We start from the raw sequence: 19,751 nt of genomic DNA, 5'->3' as shown, positions 1-19,751 counted from the left end.
GTAATTACCAGCACGGGCGAAATCCATGCATACAAGTAAACACTGAAAGCAGCAGTCAACACTGATCCGTTTGTGTCATATTGTTTATTTGGCCACTGGTTTATTAAACTGATGATGCTAAGCAGACTTAGCTAGCAAGTACGTGTTATAGCAGGTAAATCCCGCGAGTTAAACTTTCAAAAACTACGCATACCCTACACATACCAATACATTTAGATGGCTCCAGATTGCAATGAAGAAACGTAAAATTTGATCGACAAGTGTAGTGATAACGATAACGCATGGCTTAAGAAGGGCGAAAGCCGGTCTTGGCTAGCTGAATAGCACTGCTACTAACTTCGTTTCAGCAGGTTAACATTCAGAGATGTTGTATTATACAACTTAATATAAACATGACCAGTGTGCTTTCAAACGTTGTATTTCTGGTCAAAGGTGACAGATAAACTCACCTTATTGTGTTGATAGCTTTCGATGGGTTTGGGTATGATTCCAACGTATCGTCTTCTCTCAGCAGACAGCTTCCCATCACCAGAACGAAGGTAACGTTAATAGATAACAGGAAGTACGTGTGTTCCAGAATAAACATTACGGGCGTGGTAAATAACAGTGTTGGAGCCTGATTTTACATATTTGTCTTACTAATGACCGGAAAGTCCTGTTTATTAAAGAAAACCGGTGAATAATGTTGGAATCTGGGTGTAAATTTACAGAAACTTTTTACAGTGTGGGGCTATAAAAGGGGTTCTGTCTCTCTCTCGGTAGGCACTTTTTCCTCCTTTCTTGCAGGCACTTTGATAGTCCTTTACACTAGCACATTAGTCTTTCTCTCCTCTTTATTTCTCTTTTCCCCCTTTGCCTTTCACTTACTCATCTTACATGCTGATAGCCTACTGCCATTTACATTCACGCATACACGCACTCTTCAACATTCATCTCCCTAGACAATTTAGTTTGTTAATGTTGCTATCATTATTAAATGGTTACATTTGAAACTGTTGTTGTCTCCCTTTATGTTGCGGTCTGTTCACGAGCTGGCCGTAACAGCAAATATACTTGGCCAAGAAACCTGATTTACACTGTAGTACATTTTTACAAGTAACTGAACTGGCTCTTCTTCATCTCCAAACATTATATGACCTCATACTTTAATTAAAATATTTTACAGGGATTTGAATCAGGAGGGAACTTACTTGTGAACTCTGAGAAGTTATACCCAGTGCTGTTCACTCCCTCAAACACAGTGAAGAGAGTGAATGAGTACTCTGCCCCATTAAAGAGAGATGAGACATTGTATTTCACTGTGGTCCCCTCTTCTGATCCAATGATGCTGGTTTCTGTTCCATTGCTGTTTCTCAGTATGTAAGTATAATTGTTGTCGTTGTTGACTTTGTCCCATTCCAGCTGTAGGTGGCTCTCAGAGCGGGTCACCAAGTCTACCTTATTAACATCAGAGGGAGCTAAAGGGAGGGGCAGACAGAAACACAGAGAGGTTGATGATCAGGTCACATCAAGACATTTACATATAGAACAGAGACTAATAGTCCAGGCAAAGTAGCGTTTTACGACAGACTAATTGTTGTTAAATTCTCATCAATCCAAGATGTGTGCCAAGAAGGCCAGGCAACAATACACCCCCAATGGGGCTATTTTTATTCCTTTACTCCTATCAAAATTAAACTTTACACAATGAAAGTACCCAAGAAAAGTATTTTTTTTTGTATTACAAGTTTCTTTGAAAATTTATTTTAATATGCAAATGAGCTATACACTAATCGAATCCATACTTATGGATTTAAGTGAAGAGAGTGTATGCATAATACATTTTGGTCTGTACCATGAAGGGAAAACTGGTTTAACTATATAAACCATATATTTTCTGAAAGCTTAGACCCTCAGGATGTGATCTAACATAGGTTTTGACCTTTCTCACCCTCCCCTTTACTTTGCTGCCCGTTCATAATACATAGGGTATGAGTAAATCGGGTATATGGCTCATACCTTTGGGTCTGTGCCATTTAGGAAAAACTGTTTCAACCATATAAACCATATATTTTCTGATCTAACATGACATGAAACATGTCCCATCCTCCTCATTAGTATGCTGCCCATGCATAACACATGGGGTAAAAGTAGCATAGGGCTACAAGAAAATACCACTCTAGTAGTGGGGGGGTGCATGTGGACCCCTCCTAGCCCATAGACTATATGTATGACAAATACATAGGCCCAATCTTCATCCAATCATCCTACTGCCAACGGGTGATGGCAATGCTGCTTTTAGACTGGCCTCTAACCTGAAAACTGCCTGGTTTGGTAGTACCTGCCAGGGGTATATCCCCCGCCAGTATAGTCTTCAGGGTCACTGAGGCACACACACAAGCCTCCCCACCACGACAAGGTAGCAACAACAGGGGAGTTTTCTTTTCTTTTTTTAGTTTTTATTTTTAAAGTTTTTTTTTAATGTTTTTCTTTTAAAAATCCAGCCTGGATCCTGGACCCCTTCTCTGTGGCTCTTGTTACTGGCACCCCTCATGGCAAGTGACTTCAAAATTATCGCGTTTATGTATACGTTAACTTACTGAATGGACAAGAATATGTTATTTGGTCCCTGTTTTTTCTACTTGTGACTTTATGGCTTCTTGGCCATAAGTCAATTATGCCTAGTGTTGAGCTCATTTGCATATTTAAAATAGATTTTTTTTCCAAGAAACTTGTAAAATAAAAGTTACCTTTCATGTATATTTTCACTGCGAGGTTTGATTGTGATAGGAGTAAAGGAAAAAATAAGCCCATTAGGGTGTACAGTATTTTGGCCATATGCGATCAGTATGTTGCTCATTTGCATATTCAAATTAATTTTCAAACCCACTTCGGTAACACTTTATTTTAATGTGTCGCTGTTACAGTGTACCTACCTAATTAGGTACAGTGGTACAACCTGTGTAACAACATGTACTATCAGGTACTATCATTGTACTTGCATTATGTATTTGTGGGTACCTATATAGTTTATACATTGTAATACTGAGTGCTTTTACAAAACTTTGCCAATTTGCCTAAATTTTCATCAGAGGCAAAGAGCTGACCTGAGACCTGCTGGATGGGGTAAATCTGGTCATGATAGATTTGATATACAAACCATTCTTAGCTCCAGTCAAGGCCTCATTGTCTTCAGTGTACATGTAACAGCTGTGCTGCTACAACCTTGTTACTCTTTGATACAGTGGAATAAACCTATTAAGTGTACCAGTTAATTACTTACATGTATGTTGTGTCATTGGTGTCTTGGAACATGTCTGCCATTACCCTACATAGCACATGTATCAACTGTGTTGGTACACATGTATTACTCTTTGATACAGTGGCACAAACCCATTAAAATGAAGTGTACCAGTTAAGTACTTACATGTACAGTACATATTGTGTTGTGTCATTGGTGTCTTGGAACATGTCTGCCATTACCCTACATACTGTAGTACATGTATCAACAGTGTTGGTACACATTTATTACTCTTTGATACAGTGGAATAAACCCATTAAAGTAAAGTGTACCAGTTAAGTACTTACATGTACATATTATATACATCCTGTCAATGATGTCATGCATCCTGTAATTGATGTGTTGAAACGTGTCTGCTGTTACACCACACAGTACATGTATCAACTGTGTTGGTACACACTAAATACTCTTTAATACAGTGGAACAAATCCATTAAAATAAAGTGTACCAGATAAGTATACATCCATATTACATGTATGTCCTCATTCTCAAGTCTTGAAATGCAGAGGTGGGCAGTAACGAAGTACATTTACTTAAGTACTGTACTTAAGTACAGATTTTGAGTATTTGTACTTCACTTGAGTTAATTTTTAAAAAAATACTTTCACTTTCACTTCACTACATCTGAATGACAAAAATCGTACTTTTAACTTCACTACATTTCTGTTAAGGCTCTCGTTACTTTTAACTTTCAATAAACTAGGTCTAGCCTATATCGAAACTCTGTCCCCCCCTCCCCTCTCTTCTAAAATGTGATGGTTTGTTCGCAGGTGACAGCCTATCACTAATCAGGGTTGCGTCACATCTGTGCGCTAGGCTATAAAACCAAGTTCAATGTCTAACCGTTCTCTATTCCTAAATCGACAGCAAGATGGAGGTAGACGGAGACGGAGATGAAGGCGGATGCCCTGTCGAGTACTCGCACCCATGGCCGTATCTTGACAAAATGTTTAAGTTTACTGAACGGATGAACGATTCCTATCGTTTTAAATGCGTGCTTTGTTTGCCGAAAGTAAACCACATCACTGCATACAAAAATTAAAATAAAATAAACATTTTCTTTCTGTTAGTTGGGTTTCTTCATTCTGTAACATTCTATAATCCCTTATTCTGCACCTTATACAAGCTAGTCAGGGGCATGCATTTAAGTGTTAAACCTTACACATGTAATTTCAAATTGTACTTTAATACTTAAGTATTTTTAAAATCAAGTACTTCAGTACTTTCACTTAAGTACAATTTTGAATATGCAACTTTTACTTGTATCGGAGTAACATTTGACCAGTAGTATCTGTACTTTGACTTAAGTACTGAAATTGAGTACTTCGCCCACCTCTGTTGAAATGTGCTACTACAGGTAGGCATAAACAGACCAACTGTGTTACTTCATGAAATAATAAGTCATGTAATGTAACACAGTTGATACATGTGCTACGTAGGGTAATGGCAGACATGTTCCAAGACACCAATGACACAACATACATGTAATATGTAATTGTAAGTACTTAACTGGTACACTTCATTTTAATGGGTTTATGCCACTGTATCAAAGAGCAATAAGTGTGTACCAACACAGTTGATATATGTACTATGTAGTGAATTAGTAGACCTGTTCTAAGACATTGAAGACCACAACATACATGTCATATGTACATGTAAGTAATTAACTGGTACACTTAATAGGTTTATTCCACTGTATCAAAGAGTAACAAGGTTGTAGCAGCACAGCTGTTACATGTACTGAAGACAATGAGGCCTTGACTGGAGCTAAGAATTGTTTGTATATCAAATCTATCATAACCAGATTTACCCTATCCAGCAGGTCTCAGGTCAGCTCTTTGCCTCTGATGAAAATGTAGGCAAATTGGCAAAGTTTTGTAAAAGCACTCAGTATTACAATGAAACAACTATATGTAGGTACCCACAAATACATAATGCAAGTACAATGATAGTACATGATAGTACATGTTGTTACACAGGTTGTACCACTGTACCTAATTAGGTTGGTACACTGTAACAGCGACACATTAAAATAAAGTGTTACCCAAACTTCTAATACAAAATGTTTTACTTTTCATGTAGACTTTCATTGTGTAAAGTTTTATTGTGGTAGGAGTAAAGGAAAAAATTAAGCCTATGCAGGTATATTTAGCCTATTCGATTAGTGTATAGCTCATTTGCATATTCAAATTCATTTTCAAAGAACTTGTAATACAAAAAATGTTACTTTTCATGGATACTTTCATTGTGTAAAGTTTTATTTTGATAGACTTAAAGGGAGAAAATAGTCCCATAGGGTGTATTGTTGTCTGGCCTTATACTGGCACACATCTTGGATTGATGAGAATTAAACATATTTCCTCAACTAGGATTTCTTAGGAATTTTAGTATGTTGTTCTGGACACCTCATAGAAATGATCTATGCTGAAAAAAATTATTTTACTAGTTCTATTTTTGGCTTCAAAATGAGTTACTTTGCCTGGACTATAAGAGGAATTTGGGATGCAAAGAATTTGAGCTTTTAAAAAAGAAGAGATTATTGAGATACTGACAGAAATTATTACAACAATATAACTGGCTCCTCACAATCATATCCAACGATTTTAACTTATTAACAATTAACAATTATTATTAGAACTAGCGTTCTAATAAGGAGTCAGGCTTCCTCAGGAGTTCACCAGTCACTGGAGGATCACTACGGTGATCAGTGCCCAGCATTATTGCCCTATGCATGCGTAGGCATTCTCAGCCAAAGAAGGCCGTTACGTAGTAGGGCTTTGTCGGCACGGTAGGATTACCACTGCTCAATGGCCCTGTTGGGTGAGGTTGGTGACCATTGCCTCCTTGATGCAGGGAAGGTAGGTGTAGGGATCCATTGCAGTGCAATGGGGGCAGAAGGTTGGCGAGCAGGGAGCCAACTGGGTATGCTTGCTGCCTAGGCAGGATACACTGATAGCTCAGGATTTTACTATTACTATTTTCAAATCCATATACCGTAAAAACTTGAGAGATAGCTCAGGTATTTATTTGCTTCAAATGCCAAACGCAACCTGAAATATTTGGGATAGGTGTCTAAAATGAATACAAAATAGGTCTACATAATTAAAATATCTGCTTTGTTTTTGTGTGGTGATGATCCTAATGTATTTCACAGATCATAGACCCTAATGTATTTCATAGGAAGTGAACATGAGGGAACATACCTGTTGGTGCTGAGAAGGTAAATCCTGTGCTGTTCACTCCTCCAAACACAGTGAAGAGAGTGAAAGAGTACTCTGTCCCGTTAGAGAGAGATGAGACTGTGTGTTTCACTGTGGTCTCTGCATCTGATCCAGTGATGATGTTGGACTCTTCTTCTCCATTGTTGTTTCTCAGTATGTAACCGTAGTTCTTGTTGTTGTTGACTTTATCCCACTCCAGCCATAGTTCTGTCTCAGTTTGGTTTAGCACCTCTACCTGATCGACATTAGACGGAGCTAAAAGAAGAACAATAGAAAAGGGGAGGGGGGCAAAAATAAACTCAGATAATTTGATTGTCACACCAAGAGAGATTTAAATTGTAGAATGCAGGAGAAATTTTGGATTAAAAACAATATAAATATTGAGGATTTTAAAGATGGAGGAGTTCACCCAGATTAAAGACCGTGATGAGTGACACAAATTACTATTTTCAAATCCATATACCATAAAAACTTGAGAGATAGCTCAGGTATTTATTTGCTTCAAATGCCAAACGCAACCTGAAATATTTGGGATAGGTGTCTAATATGAATAAAAAATAGGTCTACATAATTAAAATATCTGCTTTGTTTGTTTTTGTGTGGTGATGACCCTAATGTATTTCATAGAATAGATCATAGACCCTAATGTATTTCATAGGAAGTGAACATGAGGGAACATACCTGTTTCTGCTGAGAAGTTGTATCCTGTGCTTCTCACTCCTTCAAACACAGTGAAGAGAGTGAAAGAGTACTTTGTCCCGTTAGAGAGAGATGAGACTGTGTATTTCACTGTGGTCTCTGCATCTGATCCAGTGATGATGCTGGACTCTTCTCCTTCATTGTTGTTTCTCAGTATGTAGTTCTTGTTGTTGTTGACTTTATCCCACCTCAGCCATAGTTCTGTCTCAGTTTGGTTTAGCACCTCTACATGATTGACATTAGATGGAGCTAAAGGAAGAACAATAGAAAAGGGAAGGGGGGGGGGCAAATATAAACTCAGATGATTTGATTGTCACTCAAAGAGAGAGCTCTGCATTTAGAGTTCACGCAGATTAAAGACAGTGATGAGTGACTACTATTTTCAAATCCATGTACCGTACAAACTTGAGTGGTAGCTCAGGTTTTTATTTGCTATAAATGTCAAACTGAACCTGCTTATATTTGGGACAGGCATCTGTTTGGGCCAGGCCTTTAATTCATTTCATATAAAACTTTTGCTCAGCAAAGACTGGATCAAAATGATATAAATAATAATAAAGAATGGACACTTATTCAGACTTTATGGACACCAAAGTCAAGGGGTCATCACTTTCTTTTGCCTCTCTTTACCATGCTGGTCAATCTGATATTTGTGAACCGCACAAGTTGTGTTCAAATCAGAATTTGAGCAGTGATGACAACATTTTTGACAGAAAAAGAAATAACAAGAGGAATAAGAGGAATAGGAGGCAAATGGGAAACTCACGTGCTGGGGTTGTAGTAGTAGTTGTAGTGGCCATTGTTGTTGTTGGTGTAGTGATCGTTGTGATTGGATTTGTAGTTGGATTTTTAATTGATCCACTCTTTGGTGTAGCAACAGAGCTGGTGTTGGATTCACACTGGAAGAGGGATCATGCATAATCATATGAAGAAGATTATGAAACATTTACCATCCATTACAAACTCCAAATTGAGGTTGATTGGTCCAGATAAAGAAACATGATGCATAATCATATGAAGAAGATTATGAAACATTTACCATCCATTACAAACTCCTAATTGAGATTGATTGGTCCAGATAAAGAAACATGGAAGACATCATCAGAGGTATGCTTAAAACTCTTTAATGGTTTTACTGCTGATCCTGAAGCTATGCTTCAGTTTAATGATAAGCTATGCTCTTCACTGCTGTCTATTGTAACTGATAATGTCCTTACATCTTATGCCTGTTTAATGTCCTTACATCTTATGCCTGTTTAAGTTTGCAATGAAACACTACTACAAGGACAAGTGAGCAATGGTGGAAATAAGCTAACCTTTGAAAACAAGTTAGTCAACATGGAAAAAAGTATTGGGTGGAAAAAAGAAAGGGACATAAGGTTAATGGCTAATGAATCAGTCATCAAATTAATTTGATGTGCTTTCTGAGTTGTTGCGGTGGTGCATATCATGTGGCATCTGATAACTGAAGCATAAGATATTTAAATCTGACCTTTATTATTTGTAGAGATAAACATAAAATCACTTCCTGATTGTTATAGTGCAACAGAGCATGGTAACCTCATGGTTTCTACAAAGTTGAAATCAAATAAGTTGCCATCGGGAAAAAGGATCTTAATCTGGCAAACCTTTCTTTATCTCCCAGATTCAGTTTGTGTTAAATACTGTTGAACTGTAGCAAACTGCTCATATCTCACTCATGACAAATGATCATGTCATCCCATACATTTCATTACAGCTAGTCAAAATGTTGTAGACATTTTTATTGAATTTAATAGGCGATCCCAATGTTTGGAGGTACAGTATTCTAGGAAATACACTAGGGAAAAATACTGCTAGTGGCCACAGGTTTTGTGCTTCTGATTAACATCATTCATATTATTCCACAAGTAGACCGTTCACTTGTCCTGACAGGAATGAATTGTAACTGAATGCCAGCAAGCTACTTTGCTCATAACATCTGAACTTTAGAGGTGTATTTGCTTGAAGAGCTAGGTCATTTTTCTCAGTAGAAGCCTCAAAATGACAATAAGATCGTTAAAAAATGGCATGTGGTTCATTCTTTCATTTATTCTATATGGCATGTGTGACTAGACGGCCCTCCAGTCGGTGTCCTGCCGGGCTCACACCGCCAAGTCTCTTCAGCACCCTTTGGTGGTCATGCACGGCAAAAACCTTGTCCATGGTGTTTGTCAACAGAAGTACATGGCCAACCCAAACAGCTTCAACGAGGCACGGGTGGCAGCCAATCATCGCCACCCACATCTGCCTCGCATTCACCCTCGTTTGTCCAAGCACAAAAGGAGCAGCGCTGTAGAGGACAAGGTAGTTCTGGGTTTTCTAACCACCACTCCAATATCTGTTTTTCACAGAAGGTGCCTAAACCGACGACCCCACAGATGACTGGAGCCCCGACCGGTCGAAGCCTGCCTACAGTTGCGACCTCCAGTATCCCTTCTTTTCCACAGTGGTGAGCCCCTCATCTGCACCTTGCTTGCCGAGCTGATTTCCCCCAAGTACCTTCTCCCCATGCACTGGAACACGACGAGGGGCCTTCACTTGCACACACCCAGCTAACGCACAGTGTGGAACAAAATAAACACACCCGCATTAAACTATTCTTTAACTATTACTCTTCTTTGCTTTTATTTGCTGTTACTTTTGTTTATGTAAAGTACATTGAATGACCTCTGTGTATAAAATGCGTTATATAAATAAACTTGACTTGGCAATTAACTGTTAATGAAAGAATTCAGTTCAATTTCAATTCAACATATTTATTTACATGGCATGAATATGTACTGTATCTAGGCACTTAAAAACAGCCTAACTTGGTCTTGTACCCCGAAAGCAAGCACTAAGACAACAGGAACCAACCTTGAACTGAACCATGGCTTCTAAAGTGTGGGCCATGGGGGACTATCTGCATCATACACAGATCAGAGCAAACTGCATACATGCAACATGCGTGCATGTATACATACGTAAAAAATAGTATATACATGGTGTATACAAAATTAGTGGAGGATGAAAAATGGGAGAGCCAGCCCATTTCAAAATATGGGCATTCAAAGTAACAGTAGCAGAAACGCATTCAGGGCATTTGGTTTGCCATTACGGGAATGAGTAGAGAACTAGATCAATGATGGCATTCATTTGTATTATGGGTCATCAGGGTCCACACAATAAATGCAACATGAGTAGGTTATGTTGTCCGCAGGTCAGTATCAGAAACTAAATCTGTTCAGGGTGATAGATTATCCTTCATATAACATATAATCAATTTAAAATCTTAATTAATTGTTCTTCATTGACTTCCTATTGCAACCAGAACTGAATTCAAGTCCTTCACTCTGGCCTCTTTTCTTCTCTTTTCATTCCTTATCGGTGGAATGATTTACTTAAGCCTACTTCAGTGCAGAGACCTTTTGAGGGGCAGGGGCTCAAATTTAAAAAAAAGCACAACAATATACAAGAACAAAATGAGAATATCCCTGGCAAATATTGATTTAATGTTGATTTTCTCTTTATCAATATGCTTGTTCTGACTGAAAATCAGGGGCGTAGCCAGGATTATTTTATAGGGGGGGCCAGCTGGGTCCAGAATTTTTATTGGGGTGGCACTTGGGAATCAAAACTACTATTTAAAAACTACTCAAAAAGTTTTGAAGATTAGGATAGCCTATTTGAATAATGGTAATAAATTGTGTAAAGCCAACACTGATACACAGGTCAGTTTGTTGTCCACTCCAAATCATTTTCCATAAGCCAATGCTATAAAAAGTACATTATGACAATGCACCTTACTTAATCAGTCTTATTCAAATGATGTTAAAGAACAATAATAAATACTACAAATATTGTATTCAGATATTTAATCTTATACTGTTGGCCAAACAATATTTCTTTCTGATATCCACTCTAAGTACTTGGCTGTAAGTAGCATGGCTCTGAATTAAGAAATTAACCCTTAGAACCCTAGACTGTTTTAAGGGCTTTTCCACTACCTTTAGTTATAAGCATTTATCCTGGTCATTGTAAGTGCTATATTTTTTTCAGAACAGTCTAGGCTACCCAGATCTGCCACCAATTCATATTAATACTTGCATTGATTTAATTTTGATTTTTAAATAATACAAAGACAAAAAGCTTATTATACCATTCTTATTCTGAAATGTATCTCTGTCAGCTGGACATGACTTTCATGTATGTGTAGGGCAGACTGTCCTGAATCTGGCAATATAAGAACCATGGTGGAGGGGGCTTTGGGGCTGAGCAATTTACAGACATGTGGTGTGCGCCTTACAGAAATAAATGCCTTTTTTTTTTATTTAGTAATGAAAAATGCTCTTTCTGCGCTCCATATCTGTGACACGAACTGATAAGTGGAGCTATATGAAGTTATTATTTTGATGTCATTTCGTCTGTTTTATAACCCAGAAGGATGTACTTGGTATCAAATGATAGCTCTGTATCTCCTCTTTCCGATCACGGGTTCGTGAGTAGGGCCTAATTCAAACGAGAGTTGGTTTTTGTACATGATGTTATTTTGCAGTCACGTTGTCTGTTTTTATAGCCCAGAAGCACAGGGGTGTAGCCAGGATTATTTTATAGGGGGGGCCAGCTGGGTCCAGACTTTTTATTGGGGTGGCACTTGGGAATCAAAACTACTATTTGAAAACTACTCAAAAAGTTTTGAAGATTAGGATAGCCTATTTTAATAATGGCAATAAATTCTGTAAAGCCAACACTGATACACAGGTCAGTTTGTTGTCCACTCCAAATCGTTTTCCATAAATAGGCCAATGCTATAAAAAAGTACATTATGATAATGCACCTTACTTAATCAGTCTTATTATGTGTGTACACTCATGATGATTCTAAAACAACTTTACTGTCATGAACATATGAAGGCAAAAAGGTGTTTCTTTGTCGAATAAATTAAGATGCAATGTGTGTCTCGAATTGGATGCCATGCAGGAATTTGCTGGGATCTCAAAACCGCATTATGAACTTTGCCATAGAGAAACACATGATAGCGTTGGATTATGTAGGCTACATGCCTTGCCACCACAACACACAAAAACGTGGGGTAAGTCGAGCTATATGAAGTTATTATTTTGATGTCATTTCTCAGTTTTATAACCCAGAAGGATGTACTTGGTATCAAATGATAGCTCTGTATCTCCTCTTTCCGATCGATCACGGGTTCGTGAGTAGCCTAAAAACGAGTTGGTTTTTGTACATGATGTTATTTTGCAGTCACGTTGTCTGTTTTTATAGCGCAGAAGCATCGATATACCAATCGATGTACCAATAGATAGCCCTGTGTCTCCTCTTTCTTCTGATATGCTTGCCATATCTATGCGATCACGGGTTCGCGAGTAATTCAAACGAGAGTAGTAATGGGCGCAGGTAAACTATAAATATGAATCAATTTGATTTAATTTCATGATTTTTTTTAATTTTCATACTTGATAGCACAGGCAAGAGTTTAGTCTCGTTGGAAAGCCCCACTTCTGCCCTGTCACGCAATTAAGGTTTCATCTCGCTGCGATGAACAGTTCTGGAGTAATGTAACAAAGAAAGGCAAAGCAGCCTGCCTCTGCCTGACCAGCTGCTATGGCAAGAACCACACGCAGTCAGCAAATTATGTTTTTTATAAAGTAGCCTAGCCTAGGCCCTATTAGCCTATTGGAGCCATCCGGAGATATGTGCCTAATATGCTTGCATTTCACCCGAATTTTATCGAAATATTTTTGTAAAGCGTTACCGCGGGCATCCGATTATTTCTGATCAGCCCCACACGTCAATGTCAGAGCCTAAGGACAGCCCAACGCAGCTCACTTGGCTATGATTCGTGACACATTCTAACATCTTATTAGCATTAATGTTCCAACTCATCAGTTGTTACTGAGGTTAAGTAATAGGCTAGTCTACTAAGTGTTCAGATGAATTGAATTGTCCCGCTGCTGCTGCACTAGCCTACTCACGATTTGATCACAACCGTGGGCTACACTTCCTGACTGGGCCAATGGTAGTAGATAGAGTGCAGTAATTGGTTCAGTCGCTGCTTTGCAAAGTGTTGGCAAAGTGCCGTCGAAAACGGCAGCATTTTTTTTTTTTTTACTTTTCACTGAACGGAGCTGGGGGGGCCAGCAGGGTGGCCAAGCTTTGACCAGTGGTGGCCGTGGCCCCCCCTGGCCACCACGTAGCTCCGCCCCTGCAGAAGCATCGATATACTTGGTACCAATAGATAGCCCTGTGTCTCCTCTTTCTTCTGATATGCTTGCCATATCTATGCGATCACGGGTTCGCGAGTAATTCAAACGAGAGGGCGCAGGTAAACTATAAATATGAATCAATTTGATTTAATTTCATGATTTTTTTTTTTTCATACTTGATCGCACAGGCAAGAGTTTAGTCTCTTTGGAAAGCCCCACTTCTGCTCTGTCACGCAATTAAAGTTTTATCTCGCTGCGATGAACAGTTCTGGAGCAATGTAACAAAGAACTCAGGCAAAGCAGCCTCTGCCTGACCAACTATGGCAAGAACCACACGCAGTCAGCAAATTATGTTTTTTATAAAGTAGCCTAGCGTAGGCCCTATTAGCCTTGATATGTGCCATGATATGTGCCTAATATTCTTGCATTTCACCCGAATTTTATCGAAATATTTTTGTAACAGCGTTACCGCGGGCATCCGATTATTTCTGATCGGCCCCACACATCAATATCAGAGCCTACCTAAGGACACTGCCCTTGACGGATTGAGGTCTGAAGTCTTGCTGGGCCACTCTAAAATATTGATATTGTTCTCTATTAACCATTTATTGCCTTGTTTGGCTGTACTGTATGTTTTGAATCATGAGTGGTTTAATGGTCCAATGCCGCCTATTGGGACAGGTCTCTCGGCACACTGCCAGGTCTTTTCCTCCAGAATATTAATTTAATTTAGCCCCTTGTTTTAGTGTTACCATTTACTTTGATGAGGTCACAAGGTCCACCTGGTTGAGAAAAAAAAAGCCAGAGTCCAGACCTCAATCTGTCAAAAAAGTGAGCACAAGGCCAGAATGATGGCAAATAATTGTTCCTGCCTCAAAACCCGGATTTCTGTTAAAAAGGTGCAGTCTAGATCATTGTGGACACATGGAGAGGGTTGGTAGGTCCTATACGAACCATTTTGAGAGATGTGAATGCAAACATATGTTTCCATTGACTATTTAAAATGAATAATTTTGGACATGCCATTTTCATAGAAATATTCAAAAAGATGAAAACGGTTCTTTTTTTTAATTCCATGTTTTGTCTTACAACCTTTTGGCATGTGGCAGTATCATTTCTCATCAACATTAAATCAATATTTGCAGGGGTATGAATAATTGTGTTCTTAACTACACATTACTTGTCTTTGTTGTATTGTTTTTGTTTGTTTGTTGTTGTGTTTTCCCTTCCACTATGTAAAACGACCTTAGGTATGATAAAGGTGCTATAGAAAATAAACGTATTATTATTATTATTATTATTATTATTATTATTATTATTATTATTATTATTACTATCTGTATGTCATCTATTTTAAATACTGAATTACCCTTGTTCAAACTAAATGTTGAGGAGAGTTGAGCTTTGGAGAAATACAGTTTTTTATGCCTTCTTAACTTCATTCTAGGATGTCAGGAATGACACTAACATGTGTATTAGAACTAACTTCTAGTTTAATTTGATAGCCTGGTCGCCATCCAAGCCTTAGAATTTATCTCAATACAGAAGATAAGTGTTACAGTTTATTTTTCAACATCAGCTAAATGGTTTTGGAAACAGACTGTCTGTAGTGATCCTACCCTGCTTTTCACCGTCTCTTGAAACATCAATACAATGCGAGCATCTTGCAGGCAGGCAAAATTCCCGACGTCCTCACCTACTGTACAGTAGGCCTACCGGCAGCAGCGCAGGTAGACCAGGCTACCACCTATATTACTTTTAAACATTTATTCTCTAATAATTGATTCACACGTTCATTTTTTTAAATGTTTATGAGTAATTTTACGAAGCATTGATCAATGGCCACTCCTATTGGACATAGGCAAAGGAGCAGGGGCTCAGGCACCCATAGCGCCCCCCTCTACACGCTACTCTTTGATCTAATAGTAGCTTTGGGATTTTCAAAAAAGCGTCAAAGACTCATCTGTTTACTTGTATTTAATTAATTCTCACATAGTTTTGGTTTGTATATATGTATATAGTTGTTATTGTTATTCTGTAAAAAAAATGATGTTGGCTATATGACTTTACTTTATAAGCTCAATTTTTAAGGTTAATGTTATGTTTATTGATATCATTGTAAGTCACTTCAAAAACGTCAGCTTAGAACTATAAGCATAAATAAATAAAAAGATACAATTAGCCTTGAAAGAATGAATGAATGAATTAATGTACATGCACATGTTAGGATTATGGCAAAAGGGTGTACATCATCAAATAAGTTCAAAAATAAGCCGTGCTATAGACAGGTTACACACTTTCATTTCAGTTTTTAATACAGTCTGAATGGATTTTTAATGGATTATTTTAAATGAACTTAATGGGTGTAGTATGTTTCAAAAGCTGCCTTAGAATAAATGCCAGGACTGAGACTAGCAATTACCTTAAATATGTAATGTTAGTGTGCTGTCATGATTGGAGTAGTTGCTTATGATCAGTGGCAATGCCATAATCAGCCATACAGCATAATGGTAAGGAAAGATTGCTTACCCAGACATGAGCAGTACATAGACAGAGCAGCCACACCGTATTCCTCATGGTTAACACCACTTCTGTCCTGGTTCAGCTTACCCTCCTTCGTCTTTTTCTCTGATGTACTTTCAACCCTAAAGAAATGATTATACAACTATTTTACTATAAGTATTGATCCCACAATTATTTAACACTAAACTTAGCTATGTCTACACAAGCCCTCAAGCCATCAGGGTGAATAATAACCATGGGTATTGTTACTTCTCTTTTTTTCTTTAGCCAAGGGAAACACAGCATATCAACCTTTGGCCTGGCCACGGACTTCCTTATTCTGTGCGTGTGCATGTGCGTGTGTCGGTGTAGGTGTTTATCATTGGGGATGCCATCTTACAGTATATTCATGTAACTAACTAGCTCAAATGACTTGATATATTACCACACAAAATGATTCTAACAGTGATTACGAAAAGCCTGTGAAGTATGCGTGAAGTGTATTTGTATTTTTAATCCTCTGACAATCAGATTCTGACAGAATTCTTCTCTGAAATCAATACATAAATGACTTTACAACCATGAAAAAAAAGATTCACAATAATGAAGTCTAACCCAAGGTACTTTGACCTTGATTACTGGAAGCAATGAGGAAAAGTACAGTCATTATCTACAACCCCAAATCAGAAATATTTGTGACGTGTAAAATGCAAATAAAAACAGAATGTGATATTATCTTGTAAACCTATTTAGCAGCAAAAAGGACATATTCAACATATCAAATGTTGAAAATGAAAAAGTTGAGTATTTAATGGAAATTATATGTTCATTTTGAATTTGATGCCAGCATCATGTTTTTAAAAAAAGTTGGGACAGGGAATGTTTACCACTGTGCTGCTTCACCTCTTCATTTAACAAAAGTCTGTAAATGTAAAAAGACCAGTTGCTAGAGTTTTGAGAATGAAATGTTGTCTCCTGGGTAATGATGCCCAGGAAGCAGAAGGAAAGTATAAGTATAAGTATATATACTCTTTTGATCCCGTGAGGGAAATTTGGTCTCTGCATTTATCCCATTTATCCGTGAATTAGTGAAACACACACAGCACACAGTGTACACACAGTGAGGTGAAGCACACACTAATCCCGGTGCAGTGATCTGCCTGCATCAACAGTGGCGCTCGGGGAGCAGTGAGGGGTCCTTGTGCCTTGCTCCAGGGCACTTCAGCCGTGCCTACTGGTCGGGGTTCGAACCGGCAACCCTCTGGTTACAGGTCCGAAGTGCTAACCAGTAGGCCACGGCCGCCCAAAAGGACTCCTTTACAGAAGAGCCACACAGGGTGATGGGGGCGGGTGGGGTTGGATTCCTCCTGAAGTCCACAACCATCTCCACTGTCTTTAGAGCATTTAGCTCCAAGCTGTTTTGTCCGCACCAGGACACCAGATGATCACCTGTCTCCCACCTGGCGGACTCATCACCACCAGGGATGAGCCCAACGAGGGTGATGATGTCCCAAACTTTAGGAGCCTGACTGACTGGTGACTGGAGGTGCAGCTGTTTGTATACAGGGAGAATAGTAGGGGAGAAAGGACGCAGCCTCGGTGCTGATGGTCCGGGAGTCAGAGACGTGTTTCCCCAGCTTCACATACTGCTTCCTGTCCTGTCCAGTGATCCACCTGCAGGTGGAGGTACATGCAGCTGGGAGAGCTTGTCCTGCAGCGGAGCTGGGATGATGGTGTTGAAGGTATGTTGTGTTATGTACAGAATCATAAATATGGGCTGCAATTTTAGACCAAAGTGCACTCCCGACTTTGAGCCCCTGATGTCATGTCAACATTTGCCTATTCGGTTAACCTTGTTTTCAGAAACTCTTGGGTCTTTGAGTTTAAAGAAAAAAATAAAAATATTTATTGCTGTTGGTGTTGTGCCATGTTTAGTTAACTGGACAGTGATTCACCGAATGTCAGGGTGGAACTCACCGGAGAGTATGTGTCATTAGCTTGAAATAGCTTGAGTTTATGTGTCATTAGCTTGAATCCAGGATAAATAAAAACCAAAGCCTAAACTCGAAGGTAAAGGCAGATTCAGTGTGGTACATACAAAGCTTTATCTGATTGTATGTTGATTTAAGGAGGGAGGCCAACCTTGTTTGCACTAGTATTTGCCAAAACGATCATACAGTAGGCTACCTCATTCACTGTGAATGTGAGGTGATATTTGGCATTATTAAGCCTACCACAACAAATACAACAAATAAATGAAGTGTGAAATGGTTTTATTTATGTTTTATTTCCCTAATATGTCAAGTATATAGACATAATGGGAACAGTCGAAAGGGGCTGGCTTCAACTTGCGTGCAATGTAATGAATACTTCTCCCCAACAGATGGCAGCATTATACAACTGGATTAGAGTGTTCTCTATCAAGTGAACATCTATCAGTTTCAATACCCAAACCCAGAACATGTACTGTAACCTGTAAATGCTTATGGGAAATATCTTCACACATGCTGCTACGTAATTATTTGTGCCTCTGTGAAATTGATGTGGAATATCCAGAGAAGCTCCACAGACATATGTTTCACTTTTATATACAGTACTTTTATTTTCGAAATGAAGACTATTAATATTAATTGATAACAGATCTTAAATAGGCTTACAACTTCTACAGTCATACCCAGTGCTTATTTTTCTTTACACTGTTTGATGGGGGGCGGGGGGAACTGGAACTTTTGAAATGTAGCTAGGTTTGGAACAGTAGTGGGCACAAACTCTACAAATATGTCTGCAATGAATTACAACTTCGTGATATCAACTATAATTTGAAATTTACAACTAAATCAGAAGAGATAAAACAACAATCCCCAAACTCAAAAGTCCCAATTATCAAAGCAGAATTATGTCATGCTGTCTTGTTCTTGTCTTGACACAGAGTGCTTCATAGGTAAGTCAGAGAGGTAATTAATTGTACACACATAGGTAGAAGAGGAGCCCAGAAATATAATAGGATGAGAGAAAATAAAATAAGTTGAAGTAACAAGGCAATAAAAAAGTAATTTAAGCAAAAAGAAAAAAAGTAGTGAGGTAAATAAATAAGCATTCGTAAAAACAATAGAGCAGAAAAAACAGTAAAACATGCAAATAAAAAACATATAAGTAATAATGATAATAAAAGGGAAGCAAGGGAAGTGCATGAGAGAGAGGAAGACTCAGGAGGAAGTAAAAGCAGAGAGAAGAGGTGGGTTTTTAAATTGGATTTAAAACTAGCAACTGTGGGACAGGACTTGATGTGTCGTGGGAGGGAGTTCCAGATCTTTAGGGCAACTACAGAGAAGGCCCGGTCACCTCTTGTTTTAAGTCTTGTATGAGGAACTGTGAGAAGTTGTTTAGAAGAAGACCTGAGTGATGAGGGGATAGCATGTCTGAGATATAAGAAGGAGCTAGTCCATTTAATGCTTTAAAAACAAACAGTAACATTTTTAAATCTATTCTGTGCTTTACAGGTAGCCAATGCAGTATAGCCAGGACAGGTGTAATGTGCTCTGTCTTCTTACTGCCTGTTAAGAGTCTAGCAGCTGCGTTTTGTACCGTTTGTAATCTGGCAATGTTAGATTGGGTCATGTCAGTGTATAAGGAGTTACAATAGTCAAGCCATGAGGTGATAAAAGCATGGATACGAATTTCAAGGTCATTGTGAGATAAAAAGGACTTTAACTTAGCTATGGTTTTGAGCTGATAAAAAAAATGCTTTTAACCACACTACTGGTTTGTTTGTTGAAATTAAGTGAGCTGTCCAATAAAACACCTAGTGACGGAGATTAGCCGTAT

General features: G+C 38.4%; 1 protein-coding gene across 1 annotated transcript in view; it reads right to left on the bottom strand.

Moving 5' to 3' along the window:
* LOC143138272 (receptor-type tyrosine-protein phosphatase H-like) overlaps window positions 1–19,751 on the bottom strand; it is a 36,107-nt gene that overhangs the window by 11,148 nt on the left and 5,208 nt on the right. The window contains exons 2-4 of the mRNA XM_076298769.1: window positions 7,183–7,449; window positions 6,484–6,756; window positions 1,191–1,457 (exon numbers count right to left, since the gene is read on the bottom strand). Coding sequence (XP_076154884.1) covers window positions 1,191–1,457; window positions 6,484–6,756; window positions 7,183–7,449 — 807 coding nt within the window. The remainder of the gene's footprint in view (window positions 1–1,190; window positions 1,458–6,483; window positions 6,757–7,182; window positions 7,450–19,751) is intronic.

Source organism: Alosa pseudoharengus, unplaced genomic scaffold, assembly GCF_046254945.1.
Source record: "Alosa pseudoharengus isolate Yale_2024_CS ecotype anadromous, Long Island Sound unplaced genomic scaffold, YU_APseudo_1.1 YU_APseudo_1.1_scf_21, whole genome shotgun sequence".
Taxonomy (NCBI): Eukaryota; Metazoa; Chordata; class Actinopteri; order Clupeiformes; family Clupeidae; genus Alosa; species Alosa pseudoharengus.
The sequence above is the reverse complement of the archived record's forward strand: the minus strand, read 5'-3'. Positions and strand labels throughout refer to the sequence as shown.